This window comes from Geotrypetes seraphini, chromosome 15 (assembly GCF_902459505.1).
Source record: "Geotrypetes seraphini chromosome 15, aGeoSer1.1, whole genome shotgun sequence".
Lineage (NCBI taxonomy): Eukaryota > Metazoa > Chordata > Amphibia > Gymnophiona > Dermophiidae > Geotrypetes > Geotrypetes seraphini.
In genome coordinates, this window is record NC_047098.1 from 37,304,170 (window position 1) to 37,325,175 (window position 21,006).

The 21,006-nt window shown below is 44.6% G+C and overlaps 1 protein-coding gene across 12 annotated transcripts in view; it reads right to left on the bottom strand.

Moving 5' to 3' along the window:
- Positions 1 to 21,006, bottom strand: part of NCOR1 (nuclear receptor corepressor 1) — a 509,406-nt gene that overhangs the window by 335,101 nt on the left and 153,299 nt on the right. For 11 of the 12 annotated variants that reach the window (XM_033922034.1, XM_033922033.1, XM_033922043.1 and 8 more), the window contains 2 exons: positions 11,152 to 11,242; positions 5,311 to 5,489 (listed from right to left, as the gene is read on the bottom strand). In XM_033922034.1, the coding sequence (XP_033777925.1) occupies positions 5,311 to 5,489; positions 11,152 to 11,242 (270 nt within the window). The remainder of the gene's footprint in view (positions 1 to 5,310; positions 5,490 to 11,151; positions 11,243 to 21,006) is intronic. The other variant, XM_033922035.1, reaches the window with a different exon arrangement.

Below are 21,006 nucleotides of genomic sequence, written 5' to 3' on the forward strand. Positions count from 1 at the left end.
AGTGCACTTGGCTTCAGCTGCAGACTGCAGTGATTTTGTAATATCAGAAGACTAAGAGATAAGTGCTCGTTTTCTTATTTGTTTGAAATATATTGAATACCTATGATAAATGGTTTAACAGCGATCACTTCAAAGTAATACAATAGTGATTGATATAAGATATAACAGAGTTTTTTCTAAGACCAAGGATGTATTTCTCTATGGCAACGAAGTATTTGCTATAGAAAGTTTCCCAGGCTTGGTCCTGAGAAACACTGAGGTCTTTTTCTCCGGTTAAAAAACTCTTTAAGAAACGTGACTTATAACCTCTGATATTAACAAAGTGGATGAATATCATTTGTGTGTAGATATAGCAATAATATATACATTTGTCAGTAACATGCATCAGTTTTGTAGTTAAATGATTTATAACATAAACATATTTTAACAATGTTACTACTAATAACATATTTCACTTAAAAAAACTGCTAGAAATTAGCTTTAGAGAATTAATTCTTTTGGGTGCATGCTGCCTCTGTTTGTTTTTATTCTATGTTCTTCACCCTTTTCTTTACCAATATTATTTTCAATATTTCTGTATGTCTTTTCTTATAATTATGAGCAATTTTTTTTAAAAAAAGCAACAAGCCAAAACAATCTTCTTCAACTGAATATGTTAGCAAATAAAGAGTATCAATATTTCTCTTCAGACCTTTGAGTATTAGCAACAAAACCATCTATCATAATAAAACCCTAAGTGCGCATGCACACTTACAGCTTCGTGATCCCTGCCTCCATGATGTCTAGCTCTGTGGCAGTGTTCGACGCGTTCAGCTGGAGCCTGCGGTAGTTTATGTGCGGCGGACCCTTTTCCCTTTGCTTTAGTTGTAGCGGGCAGCAGTGACGGTAGACTGGGGGGGAGGGTGTTTAAAGCGCCGGTAGGCCAGACAGTAGGTAGCAACAGCAGGGGCTGGTATGGGGGAGCAGGCTTCGGCACTGGAGGAAAGATGAAATGGAACCGATGTCTTCGGTACCCCTCGGATGAATGCTGTGTCCAGTGAATAAAGTCATCGACATTGGAATCTATGTCCTGCACCGATACCTAAGACTGAGCAGGTATCAATAGTGCTATAGGGATATCCTGCACCGATACCCGAGACTGAGCTGGCAGCAATGGTGCTACAAGGTGTCGAGGAGTAGAAGACCTCAACGAGAATGTCCACCCAAAAGGAGACATAACCTGCATAGAAGGAGACATTGGTAGCAATGTGGAGTTAATCCTCAACGATGTATCTCTGAGAGGTACCACCGATGTAGACACCGTAGTATTGAAGAAAAACTCCTACATGCAAGGCAATACTGCATACAGGTTTGATAATTATTGATGCTACGATGTAAGAAGAACCTGGAGAAAATACCGTCGTTGAATATGCTACGTTTAGCATGGATCAATACTGATGCAGAACAATGTATAAAGAGGAGGCTCTATATTTCAACCAATAACCTGTACCGATGTTCATCAATGAAGAGGAGGCACCATGAGCATATAACATCAAGTGGTATCGAAGGTGCTACAGACTTCAAAGCGCGAGTGCCTGAAAAGGTGATGCGCTTCAGAAATGACAACCTTTATCGCCCAGAAAGCCATGCATCAAATGGACTCGATGCTTAATTGGCAGGGCAGAATCCATTGTGATGCATCTGTGTCAACGTGGTTAAAACACCGGTACCAAAAGGCATGCATCGAATAAACTTGATGCTAATATGCCACCGACGCACATAGATGGAAGTATCAATGTCACTGCGATACTCCTGCATCAATGTGGTTGAAAACAATGGTACAGAAGGCATGCAACAAATAGACTCGATGCTAATATGCCACTGATGAAGATATGAAATAAAGGCATGCATCAACTGGAGTCAATGCTAAAAAGCTACCGATGCAGGTAGATGGAGGTATCGATATCTACCAGTACTGGCAAGTCCCAGTCACTGGAAGTCTGACTCCAGACCTATAGGTCAAAAGAAAGAAACAAAAGAAGAAAAACTTTGACATTAATCAATAGTATTTATCTTCTGAAAATCTATAACCTCAGATACAGTCAAAGAGGGTGAGTCTGGGTAAAGTAGAAACAAGGTTGAAAATCCAATGATAATCACCATAGGAAGTAAGAATGGAAAAGCGAAGGCTGTTGAACGTCGAACGAAGTTTGAAGAAAGTCCAAAGTTACTTTTTCTTTTTACATTTCTAGTTTACTTATTTTTCAAAAGAAAAGAACTTGAAAAGGTTTATACAAAAATATAAGCAGGAAGGCAACTTGATAGAGACACAAGAGATACATCATCTTCACTCCAGGGAAAATGAAAAACTGATGACCTCATGAGCTAGAATCGGATGGAAAGGCGCTCGTGCATGCAAGGTGCGGGCAGTCTAAAAAGCTTGCTAAAGCTTAAAGTGATACTACACTTCTCACTGTCTGAACTAGGGCTTCGTGGATGACGTCACCCATTTGTGAGAATATGCTGCCTACTTGTCTAAGGATAATGTTATCACAGCAAAAACAGATATGATCACCAAGTCCAGATCCAACTAATAGGATAATCTGGCCTTATTTTCTTAAAATGTGTTCCAGATCTTTCTTCTTTTTTTTTTGGTCACTTTTCATCCGGGGAGGGGGAAGGGAAAATGAGATTGGAAGGGGGAAATGAAATGGGTTAGAACGAGGGGAGATGGGGAGAGAGAAGGGAAGGGGAGAGGAGGGGGTGATAATGAGGGATAACAGTTTATAATATAAAATGATTAAAGGAATGATATTATTTGATATGAATTATATGGAATGGAATTATTAAATATGTGAATTTATTTGTAAGGAATATCTTTATATATTATCTGAATGTATTTTCTTTTGTTCCTTCAATAAAAATGTTTTAAATAAAGAGTTTTTAAAAAGTGTTCTAATGTATTCTTAAACTTAGTTCTCCATTAGAAAAAAATACAAAGGACCACTAGTCTCATAAAATAGTGACATAGCAATAGTATTTAACAGTGGTCTAACCAAGGGGGGGGGGCAGCAGTGCGCCCTGGGTGAAGACCATAAGGAGGTGCTCCTGGTGTCAGCATAGGCGTCATGGTCCGGGAACTTCACTGCTTTGCCAGTGTCGGGCTTTCCTCTCTGCCAGGTCTTGGCTTCATAGAAGCAGGAAGTAGACATGACCCAGCAGAGAGGAAGGCCCGACCCCAGCAGAGCAATGAGTTAAGGCTGCCGACAATAAGAGAATGCTCTAAACGGGTTTTTTGGGGGATGCCAGGGACTCCCCTCTGTCGCGGCACTGATGATGTAGCAGAGAGAAGCATTGGTGGAGTAGGCTTCAAAAAAATCTCACATGGGATGGGGTGGGGTTGTCGGTTGGGTCTGGAGGTGCAGCACAGGGGGGGGAGGGAGTGAGTGAGGGATGAAAAGCTGCTAAACAGGGGGAAAGGAGGGAGGGATAGAAAGCTGCTGCACATGGGGAGAGAGAGGAGGAATTGTTGGACATGGGCTGGAGAAAAGGAAGGGAGATGCAACACAGAGGTAGAAAGGTGCAAGAGGGAGAAATCCTGCATATGGTGGAGGGGAGAGAGACAGGCATGGAAAAGAGAGACAGATAAATGTTGTACACAGGATGGAGGGCAGGGAGAGATGGTGCATGGCCAGAGAGAATGAAATGTTGCACATGATAATGGAGGGGAGGAAGGGAGAGATGCTGCATGGAAGGGAATAGAGAAGTTTGACCCAGGGCACAAGGCAGGGAGAGAGAGATGGTAGACAGTGGAAAAGAAATAGAAATGTTGGATATGGCAGTGGAAGGAAAGGTAGAGATGGAAGATGGATGGTGAGTACGGAGAAGGAAGAAATGTCAAATGGGCAGGAGACCCTAGTGAGCGAGTTAACAAAAGACAAAAAGAAACCAGATCTTGGGACCAACATGATTTGAATAATGACCAGACAAGAAAAGGTAGAAAAATAATTTTATTTTCTGTTTTGTGATTACAATATGTCAGATTTGAAATGAGTATCTGCCAGAGCAGGTCTAAGACAGCAAGCATGAGTTAGGACCTAAAAGAGAGAAGGCGTGTTTGTTTATTTTGTTTACACCACAGCCCTGGTGTGGGGTTGCAGAGGTTGTAATGCTATGTAATATTATATTGTAACACTGTGAATGTTAAACTGTAACCCATTCTGAGCTTACTGGGGAGGATGGACTATAAAACTAACTAAATAAATAAAATTACAAAAAATATTTTTTTAGGGGGGTGAGAGTGTTAAATAATGATCAGCCTCGGTGTCGCATACCCTAAGTATACCTAGTATTTAAGAAACTTGGACTGAATAAACCTAGAAGAGAGCCTTGAGTCAGTGAATGCTATCACTTTAACAGTATGTGACTGACAGTGTCCTAAAATATGCTCCCTATCACATAGAGCCTATGTAGGTAAAATTCATCAGCAACACCACAGAATTAGTTTCAAGTAACAGCACTTTGACTTAACCATAGTTTATACATATGCCTGTAAATAATAATAATAACAACTTTATTTTTATATACTGCAACACCAAAAAGTAAAAAAAACCCTGTTAGGAAATCCTCTCTTCACTTAGATAACTCCACTAAAATCCTAGAACTGCAGTGAATTAACACTGCTTACCACCATATCACAATGCCAGCCTTAGGATCCAACACTCACAAGACGCGACAACAGCACCAATGTAGACAGCTACCTCCAAAACTTCTTCCTGGCCTATGCATTGAAAATACATTCTAAGGTTCTACATTCTTTTTCCAGAGCTTGAACTTGTGGATCCCTAAATAATAGATAGATGAAAGACAATGGAGCTATCCTGTATAAAAAATAAAAAAAAGAGAAAGGAGATCATATGCCCAAGATATGGCATTTACAGAGAGAAAAAGCTAGTTCCAACAACACTATACCAAGCAAAGTCCAGTGCATATATCTTAGAAGGTAAGACATAGTAACATAGTAGATGACGGCAGATAAAGACCCGAATGGTCCATCCAGTCTGCCCAACCTGATTCAATTTAAATTTTTTTATTTATTTATTTTTTTTCTTCTTAGCTATTTCCGGGCAAGACTCCAAAGCTTTACCCGGTACTGTGCTTGGGTTCCAACTGCCAAAATCTCTGTTAAGACTTACTCCAGCCCATCTACACCCTCCCAGCCATTGAAGCCCTCCCCTGCCCATCCTCCACCAAACGGCAAATCACCCTACAGAATTTAATCTTTTCTCAGTGTAATAGCACACAAGTAAGGAATGTGAGCAGGCTAGTTACTTTTCCTTGAAGATCTCCTTCTCGTGGTCTGTCCAAACATTCATGAATTGCCTGTCTTTATAAACCTTCATGGGATCTTCCATCAATCCATTCATATTAATAAACTTAACCCGTCTCTGCTCCGCATCAAACATCATGGGAGGAATGACAGACAGCTGCCGCATCTGTTTTTCATGGTTCTACAAAAAGATGAGAATAATTGATCCTTGGGCAATTACAGCTATTGCACAAAAAGTACAGTAACTGAACAATGTTCACTGCTCAATATGGATTAAAATGCAAAATCATTGTGTTATATTTTATTAAATGCTTGATTGACTGCCCTCAAGTAGCCTTTCATAGCAGTATACAAATTAAAATGTAAAATAGATTAAAATAGAATGTATATTATAAAAACAGATGAGAAATACAATTAAAAATAGGATAGAAGAGAAGATCAGAGCAAAACTCTTTAATTCCTATTTAACTTGTTTTGTTATTTTGTTTTTATGGTCATAACATTTTCATTGTTGAAGAAAAAGCATAATACACAACCAAGATTAACCAAACCAAAGTTCAACAAGTACAGTTTGTATACAGTTTCTTCCCCCTCTCCCCAAACTCTACCCTCAAATTACCGAATCCTCCCTACTTCCATTTAAGAAAAGACAAACTTATGAACACTGGAGGTAGTAACCAGAGTAAATAATACAAGCAGTTAAACCCTATCATAAAGAAGTGTAAGTAAAATATCAAAGAGATGGTATAGTAAGGAAAGAGTGGCCAAACGGAAACCAAGGAGAACCCTACCGTCCCATAGGGGAGATTCTAGAACTGGTCATTGAGATGAGCCTGCTGTCCTCAAAGCCCCTAAGAAATGGTATTCATAATCAAGCTACGGTGACAAAGACGTCAAATAGGTTTCCCAAACAAGTAAAAAACATTTACATCTGCTTCCAGAGCCTCTCAAACAGCTAAATTATGAACCATCAACTGCCATCTCCAAAAGGATGGAGGGTCTGGATAAGTCCAAACTTGCAAGATACATTTGCGAGCCTTAGACAATACAACAAGCCCCCTCTCCCTCCGGCATGCCTCAAAAAGCCCCAGGCATATCAAACACTAATTGTTCCATCATCTCTGTAATCGCACAGCACAGCAGATCCTGTAAGTATTGTACTATTGAGATCCAAACGGATTGAACAAGCCAACAATCCCAAAAGGAATGGGCAAAAGTATTAGGGTCTTTGCCACATTTTAGACAAAGAGGAGAATCAATGCCCCCAATTTTATGGAGCTGCACCTGTGTAAAATAAGCTCTAAATAAAACTCAGGCATAACACTCCCTCAACATCACTCCAGTAATCAGCTTAGGGATCCTTCTAATGGCTCTCAAAATATCCCAATGACCAAGGTCCTTATATAACTCTTGTTCCCAACCCTGTTGTATTAGTCGAGTATCTTTAGGACAGTCAAACCGAGAAATGGCTTTATGCAACGCTGACACCGAGGTGTTAAAAACCTCCACTCCCGCAAAAAAAATCCGAAGATAATTCCCCCCAGAGTGGCTAAGCCACTCCTGTGGGAGAGAAATAATATAATGTTTAACTTGGCAATAAGTAAATGTTATCAACCCAGCTACCACCCAGTTGGTCTCCAAACATTGCAAAGGGCTTTAAATAGCCTTCCTCACTCAGAAAATGTTCCACCAGATATAAACCTCGTCGTTTCCAATCCAGAAAAACAAGATTATCTTGACCTGGTAGAAAAGCTGAGTTTCCTCTCAAAAGAGGTTGATCAGTAATTCTAGGGTCCCCTCCCAATTTCTGCACCAAGCTCCCCCACACCGCCTGCATAGATTTCAATAACGCACTGGCCTGAAGAGGTGAAGGGAGGATGACAGTCATATTTAATAAGCTATGCAAGGAGAGGGGGGCATAAAAGGCTAATTCGTAGGTCAGAGGAGTGTACCGACATTCCCCCATTGTTATTTTGTTTTTAATTATTGTGAATGTGCTGTTTATAAACTGCTTAGGTGTTAAATGGGTGAAATTTCTAAAATAAATTAACTACTTCAGTGTCACTGAACTATTGAAGGTATTTATACTTTTTTAAATGGTAGGTATTCATACACCGCCTAGGTCAGGGGTTGGCAACCTGTGGCTCACAAACCACATGCGGCTCTTTGACCATGTGGCGGCGGCTAGTCTCAGAACGATACACACATTCAACTCATTCGTGGAGTTGCCATCACCGTCACCTCTGCCAATTATTTTACCTCCTGTGTTGAGCTCCTGTGGTTGCTGTATCTCCCGCACTTCTCTTGTTTCAAAAGGTTAGTGGTAGTGATTCCTACAGCTGCCTAACACTAACCTGGAAACCTCTCCTCTGCCACGTCCCAACCTCTGTCAGAACTTCTGTTTCTGCCTGGGCAGAAAGCAACAGAGAAGAGGCTTCCAGGTTAGCAGCAGGAAGCTGTAGGAATTGTAGCTGACCCATTGACACAAGAACAAACATAATATTTGTGAGTAGGGTTGGGGGAAAAGGAAATATGTTGCAGGAGGGATGAGAGTGGTGAGAAAGGGAGAAATAGATATAAGGGTGGAGTGGAAGGAGAGAGGGTGCATGGGGAGAGAGGGAGAAATGGGCATGGGGTGGAGGGGAGGGAGAGATGGTACATGCTGATAAAAGAACTCTGAGGAAATATACTGTCAAAGGTCTCATTAAATTGTTTTTCTTTATTTTCTGTAAGTACTTGAAGTTTGTTTTTGTGTTAAATGCATATACAATTGACTCCGCTTAAGTGCAAGATCTCCGGACCGGACCACCAAGTGCACTTAAACACTGTGTGCGCTTATTCGGAGAACCACTTTTTAGTCATGAAAAATCATAGTACGCTGTAGTCAAATGCAATAAAACTTTTATTCAGCAAATAAAACACACATAAAACAATTCTACATGGTTCAGTTTTAGAATCAGCACTGTTCCGTCTAATGCAAAACACTGTAAACCTTTTTTTAAACCAACATTCTACTGAAATAATCAGTCATTGTTTTCTGCACGCAGATTGCACGATTCAAGCTGTATATCTGTAAATCTGGCCATAGTCGTGACATCCATTTATCTCCAGATAACGTTGTGCATCTGAGAAGGAAACAATCTCTGCAGGTGTTTCATTAGTTGTGATGACCGCAGCAGTATCCCACTATCCCCGTCATCATCATACTCTTGGTTGTTTGCAGTGTCCTTTATGACTGCACAGATATCAGAATTAGTGCTGTCAGATGATGTGGGCACATCGTTGTCAACAGCGACATACAGCTCAAACTCTTGTGGCGAGAGTTCAACTGGGAGTTCAATGGACAAAATGTCAGCTTCAGTTGTCTCATCAGATACATGAATGCAGCTCGCCTGTCGATAGCAATTTGAAATCGTTGATGAGACTCTACTCCACACCTCCTGTACCATGTGAAGAGAGTTGAGCACAATCATTTTTTTCATGAGCTCAGCAGCTCGGGGGCTGGATTCCGTGCTTGCAATCAATCACTGCTATCACATATCTTAGGTCGAGCGACCTGTAATGACGTTTGAAGTTGGCGATTATCCCATGGTCCACCGGTTGGATCAAAGAGGTCATGTTTGGTGGCAGAAACATGAGTTTGATGTTGGTTAGTCGTATGTCATTGCTGTGTGATGCACAGTTATCACACAGCATTACAATGCGACTCCTATGCCTTCTCATCAGATTGTCAAGCTTCTGCAACCATTTAATCCACAGTGTCACCATCATCCATGTTTTTTTGTTGCTTTCATATTCAACAGGCAGGCGTTTAATGTTTTTGAAGCACTGAGGATTTCAATTCTTCCCAATCACCAGTGGCTTGAGGTTTTCACTACCGTCCATATTGCAACTGAGCAGCAATATCAATCGTTCCTTTGGCACCTTGAAGCCAACAGTTTTGCTGCGTTTGAAACCCAATGTTCCAGTACAGGCCCGTCTCATCAGCATTGAAAACGTTGCATGGTTCATATCCACCAATGACTGATGGCAACACTTCCATGACCCATCTTTCTGCACCAAACTCATCTGCATCTTGTTTTTCGCCATGTTGCTTCTTAAATTTTATGCCGTTATGAACTTTCCACCTTTCTAGCCATCCATTTGCTTTGAAGTCTTCTACCACAGCTCTTCGGATAGCTGTGCTGTTTTCTCCATCAGCAAAGACCCACTGATTGGCAGTTGACTACTTCTAACTTCAGCAAACCATCGCAGCAACGCCTGTTCAACATCTCCAGCTTTCCCAATTCTTTTCTGTTTCCTGGTAGGATTGCTATGTATTGTCAGTCTTTCAATATGGCTTGCTTTATTTTGTGAATCCGAGAAATCTGGATAGGATGAACGCTGTAATGTTTTGCAGTAGAAACCTGACTCTCCTATTAGTCAAGTCTCTTTAAGATATTGACATGTTCAGCCGAAGACAATGATACTTGTTTAGTGTGATGGACACGTTCAGTCAGAAACAATTACTTTGGACCAGCCAAAGACAAAGGTTTTTCTCTACGAGATGCCATGATGCAATTTTGAAAGTTCGAACACCTGGCCAGGCCTAGACTGCTGATACGAAACACGTGGCTCATCAACGTGATAATGTGATTGCTTTTAACTGGAGTGAACGGATTGTGTGTTTATCAAAATTGCAATTATCTGGAGTTTACGTCCATTGACTTTAATGTAAAAAAACCAACAACACGGGATCATGGCTGTGGATAACCGAAGCGTGCGCTTAACTGATGTGCATTTAGGTGGAGTCGACTGTATACCACCCCATATTGCATTAAAAATTGTTATCTCAAACCTCCATTGCAGCTCTCTGTAAATCTTGGGTCAAACATTTAGGATAAAATAGCTCTTTGCTTTATAAAGGTTGCCGACCCCTGACCTAGGTGTAGGCAGAAATTTAAAATAAATTAGTACAATGTGTGCTAATGTAAGCAAGAAGACCAATATCATCATACAAGGCTCAAATCAAAGGCCTCTAATTCTTCAGGCCTTACTAGCAATTTATGCTTATAACACCCTCACGTTTTTTTATATATATGGAACAAATACCTGCAAACTCCTGATATCAAAGAATTTTGAAGAAAAGCTGGTTAAATATTCATCTCTCTTAACCCTTTGCTCACCTTATCCGTTTCTCTTCTAAGGGATGTTGTTTAGGAGGTGACCTGCAGCATCAGGGAATCTCTTAGGTAAGTATGCTATAGGTCAAATCAGTTTTTAAGAGTGCAAAATGATGCAATTTATGCCATGATAGAAAGTGTTCCATCTTAGTGAACAAACTATTGCTTGATAAGGTAGTTGTAACCAAAGTTTCAAGTATAGTTAGACATGACACCATTTGAGGACTCTAGCATGACTCCAGTATATTATGAATGGAGATTTCACTGAATGAAGAGAATGACCGGTGTCAGGTCAAAAGCGCACCGGGACAAAGGCGCGCGCAGACAATTGAGCGCAGTGTGGAGGTGCGCGCCGCAGAAAATTACTGTTTTTAGGGCGCCGCGTTGTGGGGGGTTTGGGGGGTTGTAACCCCCCACATTTTACTGAAAACTTAACTTTTTCCCTGTTTTTAGGGAAAAAGTTAAGTTTACAGCAAAATGTGGAGGGTTACAACCCCCCAAACCCCCCACAACGCTGGCGCGATCTCTATTAAGTAAACTGGGGGGGGGCTCCCCAACAAAACCCCCCATCGGAGCCCCTAAAAACTGTAATTTTCTTCAGCGCGCGCCTCCGTCTTGTGCTCAGTTGTCGGCGCGCACCTTTGTCTTTCGCGGGGTTGTCTATGAACCGAATGACCTCACCTCTTGTTCAGAGAGCCCATCAATGATTTCTGAGATCTCATGTTCACTTCTAGCGATAGTTGCAGACAGACCAGCCCCTCGTTGACCAACCCTAGGTTTTAAAATGAGACATCACACACAAGCATATTAAAGGATGATTTCACACAAAAAAATTAAAATTAACTTTTCAAAACAATTTTCTCCAAAGATACAAGCATCACCCATGATTAGTATCCTGTGCTGTTGAACAAGTGTTCAAAGAAGAGCAACCATGGTAGCTGGAGATTTTTTTAATCCTCTACTTAAAAGCAGAGCAATAAGTGAAATTTTAATATAAGAAAAGGAAAAGATGGTTATTTGCTTGGCAAAGCAAAGTCATCTACTTGGCATCAGATTTTAATGTTGGAACTTTTTATTCAGAAATAACACAATCCAAACAAGCAAAAACATAGTAACATACACAGTCGAGTCACATTATTATGACCACCTAATAATATCCAGGATAACAGCCTCTGGCAGCATGAACGGCAGCCAGATGCCATGGGAATGATTCAGTAAGACGCTGGGTGGTTGCTAGAGGTATCTGGAGCAATGCAGATTGCAGTGCATCTGACAGTTGTTGACAGATATGTGGTGGTGAATCCAGTCATTGAGACAATTACGAGACACATTTTATGTACCTTTGGACAATGATCCCCACACCCAGATTCCAGGACAAAAATCAAAGAATTGGTTGAATTTGCATACAACACTGGGTTTCCCACATCCAAGAAGAAACACTTTCTAAACTAAACTAAAACTTGAGTTTATAGACCATGTCATCTCAATAACAATAAAGTTCAACTCGGTTTACAGTAAATAAAATAGAAAAGAAGGAGAAATTAGGTTCTTACCTGCTAATTTTCTTTCTGTTAGCTTGTAGACCAGTATAGTCCTTACAAATTGGTAATATACCTCACTGTGACCAGCAGGTGGAGACTGAGAACAAAATATGTATACAGTGGTACCTTGGTTTACGAGCATAATTCGTTCCAGAATAGAGGTCTGCACAGGAATGGGGATCGCGGGGGTCCCGTGGGAATCCCCCCTAACCCACAGGACTCCCCTCTGGCCCACAGGACCCCCCTCTAGCCAACGGGACTCCCATGGGGATGGAAGGCTTTGAAAGCAGGGTTCATCCATATAATATAATGGACACGTCAGCCTTAGTAAAAGAGGGGGTTTATAAGTTAATTACTTGAACAGAAAACAAAAAAAGGTTCCACCAAAGAGATTCCACAAGGAAAACAGCAGCGCAAACACAAAAGAAACTGTGGAATTGATGATCCTGTCAGAAGTAATTGCTGCTTTTTATGGGGACGGGTTGGGATGGAGGTAATTCCTTGCGACGATGGGTGGGGACTGAGAGGATCCTGACGGGGACGGGTGGGATTTCTGTCCCCGCGCAACTCTCTATTCCAGAAGCATGCTCATAACCAAAATACTCATATATCAAAGCGAGTTTCCCTATAGGAAATAATGAAAACTCGCTTTGATATGTTCCCCCCCCCCCGAGACCAGCGGCGCTGCCCCACCCCCCCCCCCCCCCACGAGAACTGGCATTGCTCCCCCCGAAGGCCCCCCTGAGATCCGGCACCCTCCCCCCCCCCGCGACCTGAAGTCCCCCAGACCCACCTGAACCTGCTTCTTACTTTCATCTGGCCTCGGCACCGGCATGTCCTGTGCGTTAGTGCTGGTGCCTGAAGATCGGCCTCCTCTTCTGTGCTGGGCCTTGAGCATCTGCGCATGCTCAAGGCCTGCGAGTTCACATATATCCCCTCTACTATCAAGAAAACTGAATAAGCCAAATTATTACAGAATACTACACAGAAATATCATGCTAACAGAATACTGCAGTCACACATGACAGGAATAGTGTTAGGGGAGTGCCCCCTGGTCAGAGAGATCCCTAAGCCAGCTGAAAGCTAAAGAAGCACTACCTGGGCTTTGCAGTCCCCAGTTATGTCTCTAGCAGGATATATATTTCAAACTGATATATTCTAATGACAAAATAGAAATAATGATTTTTTTTCTACCTTTTGTTGTCTCTGGTTTCTGCTTTCATCTTCTTTTCACTCTTTTCCTTCCAGCGTCTGCCTTGTCTCTTCAATCCAGCATCTGCCCGTTCCATCCACTCTAGTTTTCCACAGCGTCATGCACTCATTGCAAAACACTTTCAATACTCAATCTCCTCACATATCACTTCGCCATATGCAATTCACACTTTACACTCACACAAAGCACACCATTAAAAAACATTTTTTACACCCCATTCACTTCACAAACATTCCACTTTTGACAGCATCTTTTTTTTACCATATTCACACCTTACATACAACACAAGAGTCACTATCCAGTTTTTTTTGTCCTCACAACACCGTTTATATTCCAGCGTCCAATCGCCCATACAGAATGCTCATGTCATCACAATGCCTCCAACTCACGTTTGACAATATCATGCCCCATCCATTTACATAGCAGTTTCCCACGGCATCCTTTCACTTTTGTAATCAGTATGTATACTGTGTAGCAACAGAACAGGAGATTCACGTCACCTTTTTTCGGTAAGTGCCCATTCTTAAGTCTTCGGCTCCATTTTCCAAAATGCTCTTCAGATGTTCTCACACCTTTGCACAGCTGCTTCATCACCACTTTTATTTGCAGCCTTTTTCTTTTAGTGTAACGGTGCTTTATTAGGCTTTTAGTAATTTACACCTTATGTGCCAACATATTTATAAGGTTTTCGCCTCTTTTTAACCAGTCCTTGTTAGATATATTTATATCTCACACCACAGGTTTTACAATGTAGTCTTCTCATAGTATGTTTATTATTTTTATTTTACTATAAAGACTTTGGTTTTTACATCCAAGGTCTTTTTATCAGTGTCCAATGCTGGTCACAGCCTTCCCAACGCTCAGATTTTTTGCGTTTTTGTCTCCTAGTCTCATGGTTTCATAGTAACTAATCACATTTTTATCACACACTTTTTTACTTTTTCTATTTCATTTTTGTAGGCTTCTTAGTTTTTAAAAAACAAATTGTCTTACTTTTATGGTTCCAAGTACTCTTTAGATCGCTGATGATTTGCACCCTTTATGTTTCTGATCCTTCCAAACCAGCATATTCATCCAGGGTTTCATTTCTCTATACACGTTTCATTTTTCACTGTTTCCACACGACATGCACCTTTCAATTTAACAAGTTTTTAATATATATTTTCCCAGTTTTTTAGTTCTCTTACAGACATACACATATTATTCATTTTTAAGAATTTTATGCTTACTGTTCAACGTTATATGGTTCTCAATAAATGAGACATTTGAGCATCCCGGTATGTATATTTACTTAGTGCTCACAATACTATCTTTCCACAACCCTCCTTTTCCAACTCAATTTGATCAATCCACTTTATCACAACATTCACAATGTCACCACTCTGTTTTCATACCAGTACCACACAAGGATGCACGCAAGTTGTTTATGGTTTTCATCCACAATTGCCAGGAACACCACTCACACACATATTTTTTTGTTCACACCATTGGTACATTCCACCAATCATTTCCTTCAACATTTAATGTGCACACTATAGCACTCAACCACATCCTACCTTTTATTCATTGCATTTCCGAAGAGGACCCCTGAAGGAGGAGTGCTTTTCGAAATGCAGTGTCGGGTCCCGTCTTCTCACAAATGAGAACCACCATTTGGACATTTTATTGACTCCAATAAAGTTCCTATGCGCTGTATATCATTTCTGCAGTCCTTTATGTTTCTGTTGTTCAACTTTTACTGCAGATCTGTTGGATTCTTCTTTGTTTTGGCTTGCGAATTCAGTCATCAAAACATGTCAATCTAGGTGGTCCCAAATGTGCTCGATTGGATAAAGGTCTGGGGAAATCAGAGGCCAGGGAAGTAGCTGAAGTTCTGCTTATGCTCTGAGAACTACTTGCAAACAATTCTGGTGGTATAACATGTTGCATTGTCCTACTGAAAGATCCCATGGGCCACAGGGAAGACAGTCAACATGTACAGGCAAGGATGGAGAGATACTCATATCAGATGAGAGTGCCTTCTAGAGGTATCAAGGGACCCAGACCATATAAAGAAAACATTCCCCAGACGATAATGCTGCCGCCATCAGCTTGTGTACATCCAACAATGATTGCTGGGTGTTTGTTCTTGGCGGTTTCATTGATGGAGCTCAAAATGTGACTCATCAGTGAAGGGAACCTTCTGTCAGTCGGTGCAAGTCCAGTGTTGGTACTCCTGTGCAAATTACAGCTGTTTTTTGCAATGAACTCTCATGAGCAAGGGTGCAGTCACCAGCCCCCTTGTTCATTTTGATGGTGAGTTGCTCTATGGTAGCATGCCAATTGATCCATACCAACCTATGCAGCCAATGTTCACCTCTCACTTTGATGGCTCGTGCTGCCCCACAGTTACCACATTGGGTTGTCGAAAAGGTTCCATTCGTCCACTCATGGTATACTTCAACCATAGCGACCCATGAACATATACAACATCTGCCATGCTGTGCTTGTATATATAGCACAGTTACTTACCGTAACAGGTGTTATCCAGGGACAGCAGGCAGATATTCTTAACACATGGGTGACGTCACCGACGGAGCCCTCGGTACGGACCTTTTAACTAGAAGTTTCTAGTTGGCCGCACCGCGCGTGCGCGAGTGCCTTCCCGCCCGACGGAGGAGTGCGTGGTCCCCAGTTAGGATAAGCCAGCTAAGAAGCCAACCCGGGGAGGTGGGTGGGACTTAAGAATATCTGCCTGCTGTCCCTGGATAACACCTGTTACGGTAAGTAACTGTGCTTTATCCCAGGACAAGCAGGCAGCATATTCTTAACACATGGGTGACCTCCAAGCTAACAAAGAGGGAGGAGGGATGGTTGGCCATTAGGAAAATAAATTTTGTAACACAGATTGGCCGAAGTGTCCATCCCGTCTGGAGAATGCATCCAGACAGTAGTGAGTAGTGAACGTGTGAACTGAGGACCAAGTGGCCGCCTTGCAGATTTCCTCGATGGGCGTGGAACGGAGGAAAGCCACAGAAGCAGCCATAGCTCGGACTCTGTGGGCCGTGACAGATCCTTCCAGAGAGAGACCGGCCCGAGCATAACAGAAGGCAATACAGGCAGCAAGCCAATTTGAAAGTGTCCGTTTGGAGACAGGACGGCCCAAACGGTTGGGATCGAAAGACAAAAAGAGCTGAGGGGATGTTCGGTGAGCTCTGGTACGATCAAGGTAGTAAGCAAGGGCACGCTTACAATCCAGCGTGTGCAACGCCTGTTCTCCAGGATGCGAGTGAGGCTTAGGGAAGAAGACGGGAAGCACAATGGACTGGTTGAGGTGAAAAGCTGAGACCACCTTGGGAAGGAATTTAGGGTGGGTACGCAGAACAACCTTGTCATGGTGAAAAACAGTGAACGGTGGGTCGGCAACCAGTGCATGCAGTTCGCTAACCCTCCTGGCAGAGGTGATGGCAATTAGGAAAAGCACCTTCCAGGTAAGAAGCCTGAATGAAGTTGTGGCAAGAGGCTCAAACGGAGGTTTCATAAGGGCAGAGAGAACCACATTCAGGTCCCAGACGACGGGAGGAGGCTTGAGAGGCGGTTTGATGTTAAAGAGCCCTCTCATAAATCTTGAAACCAGAGGATGAGCCGTGAGGGGTTTTCCGAGAATAGGCTCGTGAAACGCAGTGATGGCACTGAGGTGGACTCTGATGGAAGTGGTTTTGAGGCCAGCGTTGGACAGCGAGAGCAAATAGTCCAAGACAGTTTCCACCGCCAAAGAGGTGGGTTCTTGATGATGCCGGAGACACCACGAGGAGAATCTGGTCCACTTCTGATGGTAACATTGAAGAGTGGCCGGTTTCCTGGAGGCGTCCAAAATGAGGCGGACCGGTTGAGATAGATTCTCCGGAGAGGTCAGCCCGAGAGAAACCAAGCTGTCAGGTGGAGGGAAGACAGGTTGGGATGTAGTAGAGACTGATTCTGCTGTGTAAGTAGAGTAGGAAACACAGGAAGAGGAATGGGCTCCCTGGAGCTGAGTTGAAGCAGAAGGGAGAACCAGTGTTGACGAGGCCACCGAGGGGCGATGAGGATCATGGTGGCATTGTCCTTGCGGAGTTTGGACAAGGTCCGCAACATCAAAGGAAGTGGAGGGAAGGCATAGAGGAACCGATCCCTCCAGTCGAGCAGGAATGCATCCGGGGCCAGACGGTGAGGAGAGAAGAGTCTGGAACAGAATTGGGGCAGCTGATGGTTGTGAGGTGCTGCAAAGAGGTCCACCTGCGGAGTGCCCCATCGAGCAAAGATGGAGAGTAGAGTCGGAGGGTCCAACGTCCACTCGTGAGGTTGAAGGATGCGGCTGAGATTGTCGGCCAGAGAGTTCTGTTCGCCCTGGATATAGACCGCCCTGAGAAAGAGATTGCGGTCCGTGGCCCAGGTCCAGATGCGCAGAGCCTCCAGACAAAGGGGGCGAGATCCGGTGCCACCCTGCTTGTTTATGTAGTACATGGCGACTTGATTGTCTGTGCACAGGAGGAGGACTTGAGGACAGAGAAGATGCTGGAAAGCCTTGAGGGCGTAGAATATGGCTCTGAGTTCCAGGAAATTGATGTGATGACGACGCTCCTGTGGGGTCCAAAGTCCCTGGGTGCGTAGATCTCCCAGGTGAGCTCCCCACGCGTAGGGGGACGCATCTGTGGTGATGATCATAGAGTGGGGGGGCAGATGGAAAAGTAGACCCCTGGAAAGATTTGAGGAGTTCAACCACCATTGGAGAGATTGCTGAAGAGATGATGTCACAGAGATGGGATGAGAAAGAAGATCCGTAGTCTGTGACCACTGGTTGGCGAGCGTCCACTGAGGTGTACGAAGGTGGAGACGAGCCAGAGGAAGGACATGCACTGTCGAGGCCATGTGACCCAGGAGGACCATCATCTGTCGAGCAGGAATGGAGGGATGCATGAGTACCTGACGGCAGAGATGGAGCAGGGTCTGCTTGCGATCGGAGGGGAGAAAAGCCCTCATTAGCGTGGTGTCCAGAACTGCTCCAATGAATTGAAGTCGCTGGGTGGGAAGCAGATGCGACTTGGGGTAGTTGATCTCGAACCCCAGGAGGTGGAGGAGAGAGATGGTGTGATGAGTAGCCTGTAGCACAAGTGGAGACGTAGGTGCTTTCACCAACCAATCGTCCAAATAGGGGAACACCTGGAGGTTGTGAGACCTGAGGAAGGCCGCTACCACTATAAGGCACTTGGTGAAGACCCTGGGTGAGGAGGCGAGGCCGAACGGTAGCACCTTGTACTGATAGTGGTGGTGCAGTACCTGGAATCGCAGGTAGCGGCGAGAATGTTGATTGATGGAGATGTGAGTGTAGGCCTCTTTGAGGTCCAGGGAACATAGCCAGTCGTGTTGAGAAAGAAGAGGATAGAGCGTGGCAAGGGAGAGCATTCTGAACTTCTCCTTGACCAGACACTTGTTGAGGTCCCTGAGATCGAGAATGGGACGGAGGTCTCCCGTCTTTTTGGGTACCAGGAAGTAGCGGGAGTAGAATCCCTGCCCCCTTTGATCTGGAGGTACTTCTTCGATGGCATTGAGAAGGAGGAGGGATTGAACCTCCCTCAGGAGGAGGGGGGTTTGAGATGAGTTTGAAGCAGACTCTACGGGAAGGTTGTCCGGAGGCAGAGTCTGGAAGTTGAGAGAGTAGCCGTGGCGGATGATGTTGAGGACCCACTGGTCCGACGTGATGACTTCCCAACGGCTTGAGAAAATGGTGAGACGACCCCCGATAGGCTGTGGAAGAGGCAGCGAGGGTGGATGACTGGCTATGCCCTGGAGAGAAGAGTCAAAAGGGCTGAGATTGTTTAGCAGGCTGAGGAGGCTTGGAGGGTTGGGTGGCCTGAGACCGAGCCTGGGCATGGTGCTGCTGTTGACGGGGTCGCCGAGATTGTTGGGGAGGCGGATTGAGTGGCCTGGCTGAGAACCTCCGCTGGTAGGATGATTGAGGCCGATAGGGTCGAGCAGGCGGAGCCTTCTTTTTCGGCTTGATTAGGGTGTCCCACCTAGTCTCATGGGCGGAGAGTTTCTGGGTGGTGGAATCCAGTGACTCTCCAAAAAGCTCATCCCCGAGACAGGGGGCGTTGGCCAGGCGGTCCTGGTGGTTGATGTCCAGGTCGGAGACTCTGAGCCAGGCCAAGCGACGCATGGCTACAGCCATGGCAGAGGCCCGAGAGGTGAGCTCGAAGGAGTCGTAGATCGAGCGGACCATATACTTGCGCATTTGGAGAAGGCCAGATATGTGCTGCTGGAATAGCGGGACCTTGCGCTCAGGAAGGTACTTCTGGAGGGCAGACAGCTGTTGGACCAAGTGTTTGAGATAAAAGGAAAAATGGAAGGAATAGTTGTTTGCCCTGTTGGCAAGCATGGCATTTTGGTAAAGCCTCTTGCCAAACTTGTCCATGGTCTTACCTTCTCTGCCAGGAGGGGTAGAGGCATAGACACTGGAGCCCTGAGTCTTTTTTAAGGTGGATTCCACCAGAAGGGACTCATGGGGCAATTGAGATTTGTCGAATCCTGGAATAGGGATGACACGGTAAAGGTTGTCCAGTTTACGGGGAGCTCCCGGTACCGTGAGGGGATTTTCCAAATTTTTGTAGAATGTCTCCCGTAAGATGTCATGTACGGGAAGTTTGAGGAACTCTTTAGGAGGTTGCTCAAAGTCTAAGGCTTCTAAAAAGGCTTGGGACTTTTTGGAGTCAGATTCAAGGGGAAGTGACAGAGCAGCAGACATTTCCCTCAGAAATTTAGAAAAAGAGGACTGCTCAGGTTTAGAGGAGGCATCAGGCGCCGATGGTTCCTCATCAGATGAGGAGGGATCCTCCTCGGTACCGAGAGGAGTCTCCTCCCATAAATCCGGATCCCTGACTTCTGGTGCGTGTCGGGACACCGGGGTGGAGGGTGCGGTGTGGTGAGTTTTGGACAAAGATTTACCAGAGCGCACCGAAACGGCACCAGGGGAGGACGATCGGCGTCGTTCTCGGTCCCGAGAAGAGTGCCGTACCGCCTGGTGCCGAGCAGGATCCACTGTGGTTCGAGAATGAACCACAGGATCATCAGGAAGTTGTTGTGCCGAAAGGATCGGCATCGAGGTGTTTACCGGTACCGAAGGAGTGGACACCGGGGGCTCGGTGCGGGGCTCGGGCCGGTCTGGTACCGGAAGGAGCGGTGCCAGGATAGAGGGTAGCAGTTGTTCAAGCTGTTTCTTCAACTGCTCCTGAAGCTGAGTTTGTAGGATGGCCGAGATACGGTCATCCAGGGGTGGCATCGGAACCGCTTTCTTTTTCTTCGGTTCCTTGGATGCCGCTCCACGCCCCGGCGATGAGGAGGCCGATGACGAGGCACTCACCGTTATCGGGGCGGAGCGTTTACGGGACCGGTGCGATGCCGGTATGGACGGTGTCGTCACCGTAGCTGGAGGGCGCTCGAGGGAAGAGGAAGGCTTCTTAGCCGGCTTACCTGGCGCCAGTGGCGCCGATGCGGGATCGGTCGGTGTCGAGCTGGACGGTGCCGATTTCTGCGGTACCGCCGCTGAGGGTGATGAATCCATCGCCGACTCGGAGCCGAAGAGCAGGGTTTGCTGGATTCTTCGGTTTTTAAGAGTACGTTTTTGTAAAGTGGCACAGCGGGTGCAGGAGTCTGCCCGATGCTCCGGACCCAGGCACTGCAAACACCAATTGTGTGGGTCAGAAACGGAGATCGGGCGTGCACACCGCTGGCACTTCTTAAAACCGACCTGCGGGGGCATGAAGGGGA